Raw genomic sequence first — 10,345 nt, 5'->3', positions numbered from 1 at the left:
TCATGTTATGTCTCACTTCTGTTCTTTCCCTCTACTCTGTCTCCCTCTGTTGGTCGTTCTATGTTACGTTCCCTCTCCTTTCCTCCGCTCCCAGCTGTTTCTTATCTTCCCTGAGTTCCTCATTAATCCAACTGTTCCCTCTTTCCTCTGATTAGCTCTCTATTTCTCTCCTCGCTCTCACTACATTCTCTGTCGGATTCTCACGCTGTGTTACTATCTCTAGAAGCAACTACAGCCCTGTGAGTCTCTGTCCAGAGTCCTGTCCTGTTGGCATCCGCCGTCACTAAACTGTTCACCGGTAAGGGCCATCCCCTATCTCTGTGCCCAGTTACCTGACGCCACGAGAGAGTGGTACTCTTCAGCTACCCGTGGACTAACTACAGCTCGAAGGAAGCATTTGTTTTGCCATTTTGTTATTGCCCTCTCTGCGGGCTGCTTTTGTTTGTATTCCTCTCAAGGAGAAGACTTTGTGTTGACGTTATTTTCTGAGCTTCATTAAAGACTCTGTTTTTATACATCCCTTTTGGGTCCTCACTTACCTTCATAACAGAAGAATCTGACCAAGATGGACCCAGCGACTCCGGATCCTTTATGTTCTGCCGTCAGGTTCCAGGGCGCGATGCTGGGCAGACACGAGATGGAGCTATCTGCTGCGCAACGTGCTGTCGAGACCCTGGCAGCTCGAGTCGCCCACCTCACAGGTCAGGTACACCTTCTTCGCCTTGATTCATCGGTCACCTCCAAGACTCCTGTGCCTCCTGAACCCAGGATCAATAACCCGCCGTGCTATGCTGGTTAGCCCACAGAGTGCCGCGCGTTTCTCACCCAGTGTGATGTAGTTTTTTCTCTCCAGCCCACTACTTATTCCCAGAGCAGAGCTCGCATCGCCTACGTAATATCTCTCCTTTCTGGACGGGCTTGAGAGTGGGGAACTACCATCTGGGAGGCGAAAGCTGTATGTACTAACTGTTATCAGGATTTCAAGGATGAGATGATACGGGTTTTTGACCGCTCTGTTTTTGGGGAGGAGGCATCCCGGGTCCTGTCGTCTTTGTGTCAGGGTAAGCGGTCCATTACTGACCACTCCATTGAGTTCCGTACTCTCGCAGCCTCCTGTGACTGGAACGAGCCGGCGCTGCTCGCGCGTTTTTTGGATGGTCTCTGCACGGAGGTAAAGGAGGAGATTCTTTCCCGAGAGGTACCCTCCCGCATGGATGCTGTGATCGAGCTCGCCATTTGCCTAGAGGCGTTTCGATCGCCGTCGCCGAGCTCGCGACCAGGAGGCTACATTTTCATTTGCACCCCTCTCCGCTGCACTACCACCCTCCTCCACCACCTTGGTTCCTGAGCCCATGCAACTGGGGGGCATCCACATTTCGGCTAAGGAGAAGGAGCGGAGAATCACCCACCGTCTCTGCCTCTACTTCGGTTCTGCCTCACACTTCGTGACCTCCTGCCCGGTAAAGGGCCAGTGCTCGCCAGTAAGAGAACAGCTACTGGTGAGCGCTACTCTGGTCTCTCCTTCGAGGTCTTGCACCACTCTTCCTGTCCATCTCCGCTGGACGGGCTCTGCTGCCACCTGCAGGGCGTTGGTTGACTCTGGCGTGGAGGGCTGCTTCATGGACGACACCTGGGCTCGGGAACATGGTATCCCTCTCATGGACTTATGTCAGCCCACAGCCCCGTTTGCCCTGGACAGCAGTTCCCTTCCTAAGATTCAGCGTGAGACGGTACCCCTTACCCTCACTGTCTCCGGTAATCACAGCGAGACCATTTCTTTTTTTATTTTTCAGTCCCCTTTCGCCCCTATTGTTTTAGGCCATTCCTGGTTAGTTCAACATAATCCCTCTATTAATTGGGCTAAGAATACTGTCCTTTCGTGGAATGTCTCTTGTCATGTTAAATGTTTAATGTCTGCTGTTCCCCCTGTATCCTCTGTCTCTGTTTTTCAGGAGGAGCCTGGTGATTTGTCGGGAGTACCGGAGGAATATCACAATCTGCGAACGGTGTTCTGTCGTTCCCGGGCCACTTCCCTCCCCCCCATCGTTCTTATGATTGTAGTTTCGAACTTCGTCCAGGTATCACCACCGGGGCTGTGGGCTGACATAAGTCCATGAGAGGGATACTTTACTCGCTGTCGGCTCCCGAACGCCAAGCTCTCGAGGATTATCTATCCGTAGCTCTCGAGGCCGGTACTATTGTCCCCTCCTCTTCTCCCGCCGAGGCAGGGTTTTTTTTGTGCAGAAGAAGGACGGTTCCTTACGTCCCTGCATTGATTATCGAGGCTTGAATGACATAACAGTTAAGAATCATTACCCGCTCCCTCTTATGTCATCAGCTTTCGAGATCCTGCATGGAGCCAAATTTTTCACCAAATTGGATCTGCGTAACGCTTACCATCTTGTGCGCATTAGGGAGGGGGACGAGTGGAAGACTGTGTTTAACACGCCGTTAGGGTATTTTGAATATCGGGTTCTCCCGTTCGGCCTTGTTAACGCCCCTGCCGTTTTTCAGGCACTAATTAATGACGTCCTGAGAGACATGCTAATCATCTTTGTTTTCGTTTATCTCGACGACATCCTGATTTTCTCTCCATCTCTCCAGATTCATGTCCAGCATGTGCGTTGCGTCCTCCAGCACCTTTTAGAGAACCGTCTTTACGTTAAAGCTGAGAAATGCACCTTTCATGCCGCCTCCGTTAATTTCCTTGGCTCTGTCATTTCTGCAGAGGGCATTAAGATGGATTCTGCTAAGGTCCAAGCCGTTTTAGACTGCCCGTTCCTAAGTCGCACGTCGAGCTGCAGCGCTTTCTCGGTTTCGCAAACTTTTATCGACGATTCATTCGTAATTTCAGTCAGGTGGCTGCCCCCCTGACTGCCCTTACGTCTGTCAAGTCATGCTTCAAATGGTCCGGTTCCGCCCAGGGGGCCTTTGATCTCCTCAAGACCTGCTTCACGTCTGCGCCCATCCTTGTTATGCCTGATTTGTCCAAACAGTTCGTGGTCGAGGTTGACGCGTCAGGTGGGCGTGGGTGCCATCCTCTCCCAACGCTCTCCCTCGGACAACAAGGTCCATCCGTGCGCGTACTTTTCGCATCGCTTGTCGCCGCCTGAACGTAACTATGACGTGGGTAACCGCGAGCTGCTCGCCATCCGCCTAGCTCTAGGCGAGTGGCGACAGTGGTTGGAGGGGGCGACCGTTCCTTTTGTCGTCTGGACTGACCACCGGAACCTGGAATACATTCGCTCCGCCAAACGACTCAATGCACGCCAGGCTCGTTGGGCTCTGTTTTTCGCCCGGTTCGATTTCGTTATTTCCTACCGCCCTGGTTCCAAGAACACTAAGCCCGATGCCCTGTCAAGTCTCTATTCCCCCGAAGTCTCCACGGACCCCGTGGGGATTCTCCCTACGGCCCGTATCGTTGGGTCAATTGTCTGGGGAATAGAGAGGCAGGTTAAACGAGCGCTCGCTCTCACTCCCTCGCTGCGCACCTGTCCTAGACACCTCCTCTTCGTTCCCGCCCCCACCCGCCTGGCCGTTCTTCAGTGGGCTCACTCGGCCAAATTGGCTGGTCACCCCGGCGTTCGGGGCACGCTCGCTTCCATTCGCCAGCGTTTTTGGTGGCCCACTCGGGAACGCGACACGCGTCGTTTCGTGGCGGCTTGTTCCGTCTGCGCGCAGACTAAATCCGGGAACTCCCCTCCGGCCGGACTTCTCAGACCACTTCCCATCCCCTCTCGACCGTGGTCACACATCGCCTTAGATTTCATTACCGGACTCCCTGCGTCGGTGGGCAATACTGTCATTCTCACTGTCGTCGATCGATTTTCTAAAGCGGCCCATTTTATTCCCCTCGCTAAGCTCCCTTCTGCCAGAGAGACGGCGCAAATAGTCATCGAGAATATTTTCAAGATTCATGGCCTCCCCTCTGATATTGTTTCGGATAGAGGGCCGCAATTTACGTCCCAGTTTTGGAAGGAGTTTTGTCGCTTAATTGGGTCTTCCGTCAGTCTCTCGTCCGGCTTCCACCCTCAATCTAACGGTCAAGCCAAACGGGCCAATCAGACTGTCGGCCGCATCTTGCGCAGCCTATCTTTCCGTAACCCCGCGTCCTGGTCCGAACACCTTCCCTGGGCTGAATACGCCCATAACTCGCTTCCGTCGTCTGCTACCGGCCTGTCTCCTTTTCAGAGCAGCCTCGGGTACCAACCTCCGCTGTTCTCATCGCAAATCGCCGACTCCAGCGTCCCGTCCGCTCAAGCTTTTGTCCAACGTTGCGAGCGCACCTGGAGGGGTGTTAGATCAGCTCTCTGCCGTTATAGGGAACAGACTGTGAGGGCGGCTAACAAGCGTAGAACTAAGAGCCCCAGATATTGTCGCGGCCAGAGGGTATGGCTTTCCACCCTTAACCTTCCCCTTAAATCTGTCTCGCGTAAGTTAACTCCGCGCTTCATCGGTCCGTTCCGCATCTCGCAGGTTATTAGCCCCGCCGCGGTGCGACTTCTTCTCCCCCGCTATCTGCGCCACGTCCACCCAGTTTTTCACGTCTCCTGTGTTAAGCCCGCTATTCGCGCTCCCACTCGTCCCCCCTCTCTTCCCGTTCGTGTTGAAGGCGCTCCTATCTATAGGGTCCGCAAGATTCTTGACATGCGCGCTCGGGGTCGTGGTCATAAGTTTCTGGTTGATTGGGAGGGTTACGGACCCGAGGAGAGAAGTTGGGTTCCCTCTCGGGACGTGTTGGACCGTTCGCTTATCGATGATTTCCTCCGTCGCCGCCAGGTCTCCTCCTTGGAAGCGCCAGGAGGCGCTCGTTGAGGGAGGGGTACTGTCATTTTATGTCTCACTTCTGTTCTTTCCCTCTACTCTGTCTCCCTCTGTTGGTCGTTCTATGTTACTTTCCCTCTCCTTTCCTCCGCTCCCAGCTGTTTCTCATCTTCCCTGAGTTCCTCATTAATCCACCTGTTCCCTCTTTCCTCTGATTAGCTCTCTATTTCTCTCCTCGCTCTCACTACATTCTCTGTCGGATTCTCACTCTGTGTTACTATCTCTAGAAGCAACTACAGCCCTGTGAGTCTCTGTCCAGAGTCCTGTCCTGTTGGCATCCGCCGTCACTAAACTGTTCACCGGTAAGGGCCATCCCCTATCTCTGTGCCCAGTTACCTGACGCCAGGAGAGAGTGGTACACTTCAGCTACCCGTGGACTAACTACAGCTCGAAGGAAGCATTTGTTTTGCCATTTTGTTATCGCCCTCTCTGCGGGCTGCTTTTGTTTGTATTCCTCTCAAGGAGAAGACTTTGTGTTGACGTTATTTTCTGAGCTTCATTAAAGACTCTGTTTTTATACATCGCTTTTGGGTCCTCACTTACCTTCATAACAGTATGCGGCAGTCCTGTGGGCGAAAATGCCTTGTTGATGCTAGAGGTCAGAGGAGAATGGGGCGACTGATTCAAGCTGATAGAAGAGCAACTTTGCCTGAAATAACCACTCGTTACAACCGAGGTATGCAGCAAAGCATTTGTGAAGCCACAACATGCACAACCTTGAGGCGGATGGGCTACAACAGCAGAAGACCCCACCGGGTACCACTCATCTCCACTACAAATAGGAAAAAGAGGCTACAATTTGCAAGAGCTCACCAAAATTGGACAGTTGAAGACTGGAAAAATGTTGCCTGGTCTGATGAGTCTCGATTTCTGTTGAGACATTCAGATGGTAGAGTCAGAATTTGGTGTAAACAGAATGAGAACATGGATCCATCATGCCGTGTTACCACTGTGCAGGCTGGTGGGGTTGGTGTAATTGTGTGGGGGATGTTTTCTTGGCACACTTTAGGCCCCTTAGTGCCAATTGGGCATCGTTTCAATGCCACAGCCTACCTGAGCATTGTTTCTGACCATGTCCATCCCTTTATGGCCACCATGTACCCATCCTCTGATGGCTACTTCCAGCAGGATAATGCACCATGTCACAAAGCTACGATCATGAATTCTGAAATATACACGGACTGTAAATCTCAGTATAAATAATAATTCTTCTGACTTTCATGAAGAGGTCTGGCGTGTAAAGGCAGAGCAGAGTCAGATTAAAAAACACAAAAACTAAATATAAACAGAAAAATATAAACAGAGTTTTAAAAATCACTGGTGATGCATTTTACCTGCAGAGCATTCAAAGCATATACAAACCTCTCAAATGCAAGTACACGACCTCAGCATGATTGACAGATTAAGTGAATGAGCATTATGAATGATTACCAGGGATTGTCTGAAAAAAAGAGTTTATGTATAACATATCAAGAGATTATGTCTGCACAATGGATCACCATATTTATGGCTCCTCAGATAAAGTGCCTCCAAAAATCACTTTATTATATCCATATTCACATTTGTTTCACAAATACAAAACAAAAACCCCTGTTTGTTGTGCGAAAGGAACAACAGAAGTACGATCTGCCGGACTCCAGCACTTTTGGCCACACACAGCAGAAGTCAGAACAATCCCATAATAATGCTGAAGTATACCACGCTCACACTGAGCTCCAAAATTCAGCTTCAACGACCCCCGACAAAAATGGGGAGAAATACATGCAAAATACAGGAAGATAGTCCAGACAGGGAAGAGACGGGTACATGTCAGTAGGTACTGATCCCAAAAAAAAAGTACAATAATAAAAGAGCCTTTCATATTCATGTCCAGACCGAGTCAAAGTAGAAGAACACAGCTCTGAGTCTCTTGCATCATTCCTGACTAAAAGAGGATGTCTTCATTCTTGATGAGTAACTCCACCACCTGCCTCTGATAGCGGATGTCGTTCAGAGCCGTCATGGCGTCCAGATCAGGTGATCGCATCAAGGTTGGCCCGAATACGATCCCCAGATTCTCAGCGTTCATCAGGTTATCTTTCTCATTCTGAGTTACCCTGCACACAAACACACTTAAATTTAAATTCATATTGACAGTGACTTGAATACCCCTCTTCTGTGATTTACATGTTTTAAATATCTGAATTAAATGTTATTTTGAACTTTTTTTGTGGAGCTTAAATAAAAATGTCAAAGTGGTGAATCCATCTTGAGATCGTAATTGTGAAAATAAGTTCAAAAAGGGGAAATTCTTGAGTGGAGGGGAAAACACTTTGTGATATTGTATTCATATTTTTTTAAATAGTAGGTAGTGAAGCATTTTTATTATTATATATTTTTTAGAATTGGCCAATTATTAGTATTTGAAAACTTTTGCCTGCCGAACTAACGTAACTGAGATATAACCAAAATTGTAGTCATGTGACACGGAAAGCATAAAACAGGAAATGATGCCACATATGTCTCTTACAATTATCACAAAGATTTGAAATTTAGATGACACGAACGGTTAGATGAGGTTGTCAAATGTTATACAAAGAGTAATGAAAATATGCTAACTCCTTTTTACTTAGAAAATACACCACTTAACTCCAAATCAAAATGTTTGTTATCATATTTTTTTTTTAAACCACATTAATACCAAAGATTACCTTTCCAAGAACTTGTGTGTTGTAAAACTCAATTTTTTTTCATATTTTTCCTTTTTTCAGTGTTAATTTTCATACAGTTTTTTTATTTCAGGCATAATTTTTGTATTTTGATGAAAATGACATCTAATTTGACTAAAATGACATCTAATTTGATTTAAAAATATATATATTTTAGTTGACGATTATGACACACTGTAACACCATCTTTAACCAAATATTCAAATATTTTGAAAAATTTATAAAACTACTTATAATTATTTTAACATTTAGAACGCATATTAAAGATTAATCTGTTTAATATGTAAGTTGGGTGATTCTTTGCTTCCATGCTGTGTGCATTCAAATCGCTTAATGCTCACCTAGCCATGGATTATAGTGCTTAAACTATGGTCACTTGCTAGCATTGATTAGTTACAGCTTTTATTGATTTTTTTCATCACAAATTTGGAAGACTAACAATAATGGTTACCTTAATCTTTGGGTCATTAGATCTAGAATTCTGCCTGATTTAAATCATCGAGATAAAGCAATATTATTACATTTATTTGATTTAATGAAATAAATAGTCGTAAGAATAATTGGAAAAATGGACATGAGTTTTTTGGAGACCAAACACTCTGTAATACTGTGATTTTCAATGCTCAATCCAGAAATAATAATAGCCAGAATGTAGAAGGCTTTGTACTCAGAACATAATATTTTATTTTTGTCATTTTCACAGTAATTAAAAAAAAAAAAGAAAAACGGCATGTGGATGTGACAATGCACTTACATTATGAGGGAAAACCATCCAAAATGCTCTAAACCTAGAGCACTTTGACCTCTGAGACATCCATATGGTATCTGATATGGCAGCACGATTGATTGAATTAAGAATTAAATCACAATGTGACCTTACACAAAAAGCAGCGTTTCATAAAACACTCCCCATTCAGCTCTTCAGTCAGTGATGTGTGATCGAGCAGCGCCCTCTAGCACACATATTGAGCAGGGCAGCAATATTAGATTATGTTTATCATATTACTATTCAATTTGCAATGTTTGTCAAAATAATCCCTTATGAAATGGTGGCAATGAATTCAGAAAGATTAAAATACGTCACAGATCATTGTAATAGTCAGCGATCTATCAGAATCACCATGGTAAACGAATGACTGTGACTATCCAACAAATATGGAGCGTCCATGATCGTCACATCCGTAATGCATTATTATGGGAATTTAAAGAGAAGAACATTCATTTTAGTTAATTTAGTCAATTTATTTACATTTTCCTTAGCCTACATGGTGGGATCCATATGATTTTTTGTTTCTGGATTATGCACCAGGGTCACGTACTCACCCCATCTTTGTCTGGCCAGACAATGAAAGAGGCCTTTAATAGGTCCCAGTTTCCAGAAGCATAAAACTCTTGCAATGTCTCATTACGGAGGACAGCAGAGTTAAAAAATTAAAACTGTGAATAAACAGACTGAAACTACCTATGCAATAAACAGTTTTAATGCACACATCCTAACCAATCAGAATCGAGTAATCAAATAGACAATGGTATGATGTCACATTTATAGGATGTAATTCAGTGAGGTTACTAAACTGGTAGTAGAAGTATCTCAAGCATGGAAATCCACAATGTACTGTGACTGAATTATTTCAAACAATAGTTTAAGATTTTTCAAACTTTAGAATGAATAAATAAATGAATAAATACTTTTTTAATATCTTGCCATTTCCCCCCGCCATATTCTCATCAATAGTACGTTTAATTAAAACAGTTTGATAATCTTTAATAATTAATTTCGGCAGAAAAATCTACAACAGCCACATTTGTAAATGACCCAAGAACTGCTCTGAAGTGTGAATGTGTAGCGACTGTGAGCATGTGTTCCTCACCTTTTTAAATGTGCCATTAGATATCGTAGTGTTTCACAGTGAGCTGGAGGAAGCAGCATTAGAGCTTCATGCAGCGCTTCCAAACGCTCATCTGGATCTGTCCGCTCTGAGATACAGGAAACAAACTGGTCACAAACTGATCACTACATCAACACTGAGAGTCAAACCCCGAGAGAGTGTTTGTGAGGAAACAAGTCTTGTGAGGAGAAAGGGATTTCTAGGGTCGGGTCAAATTGTACCACGAACATGAAATGTAATTATTTTTTTTTTTAAACTTCCAAAACTTGAAGGAATATTCTAGGTTTAACACAAGCTTAATGGACAGCATTTGGGTTAGGGTTTTGACTCATCCCTAATTTTCTTTTAAAAAAAAGCAGAAATCTGGGTTCCAGTGAGGCACTTACAATGGAAGTCAATGGGGCCAATCCATAAACGTTAAAATATACATTGTTTCAAAAGTGCGTAAACAACATGCATGTTAACATTATTCTAGTTTGATCGAGTTATGGATCATTTTACTCGATTTGCACAGGCCTACACAACCAGAAACAAGTCTGCTAAGACTGTTGCAGAAAAGATTTTCAATGACTTTTTGACATTCAAATTCGGTTTCCCGTGCAAAATTCACCATGATATGGGCAAAGAATTTGACAACAAATTGCTGACAAAATTGAAAGAACTCTGTGGAATCCACGGATCACACACAACATCTTACCATTCCCAAAGAAACAGGCAGGAAGAGCATTTTAATCGGACTCTACTGTCCATGCTCTGTACCCTTTCTGATGAAGAGAAGGTTGACGGTAAGAGTTCCTTGGCCAAAGTGATCCATGCCTATAATTGTACCAGCTCTTTGGAAGATCTCCCCGCCTAACAATTGATGTCCTCTTCAACCTCAAAACAGATGAGGCACACAGTACGTACCAGAACTTATGTGGCTGG

General features: G+C 45.3%; 1 protein-coding gene across 2 annotated transcripts in view; it reads right to left on the bottom strand.

The window, feature by feature from the left end:
- Nucleotides 1-5,948: 5,948 nt before the first annotated feature.
- LOC127658714 (N-chimaerin) overlaps nucleotides 5,949-10,345 on the bottom strand; it is a 139,467-nt gene continuing 135,070 nt past the window's right edge. The window contains exons 12-13 of one of the 2 annotated variants that reach the window (XM_052148157.1): nucleotides 9,404-9,509; nucleotides 5,949-6,920 (exon numbers count right to left, since the gene is read on the bottom strand). In XM_052148157.1, the coding sequence (XP_052004117.1) occupies nucleotides 6,749-6,920; nucleotides 9,404-9,509 (278 nt within the window). In that variant the 3' untranslated portion in view covers nucleotides 5,949-6,748. The remainder of the gene's footprint in view (nucleotides 6,921-9,403; nucleotides 9,510-10,345) is intronic. The other variant, XM_052148158.1, reaches the window with a different exon arrangement.

Source organism: Xyrauchen texanus, chromosome 18 (assembly GCF_025860055.1).
Source record: "Xyrauchen texanus isolate HMW12.3.18 chromosome 18, RBS_HiC_50CHRs, whole genome shotgun sequence".
Lineage (NCBI taxonomy): Eukaryota > Metazoa > Chordata > Actinopteri > Cypriniformes > Catostomidae > Xyrauchen > Xyrauchen texanus.
The sequence above is the reverse complement of the archived record's forward strand: the minus strand, read 5'-3'. Positions and strand labels throughout refer to the sequence as shown.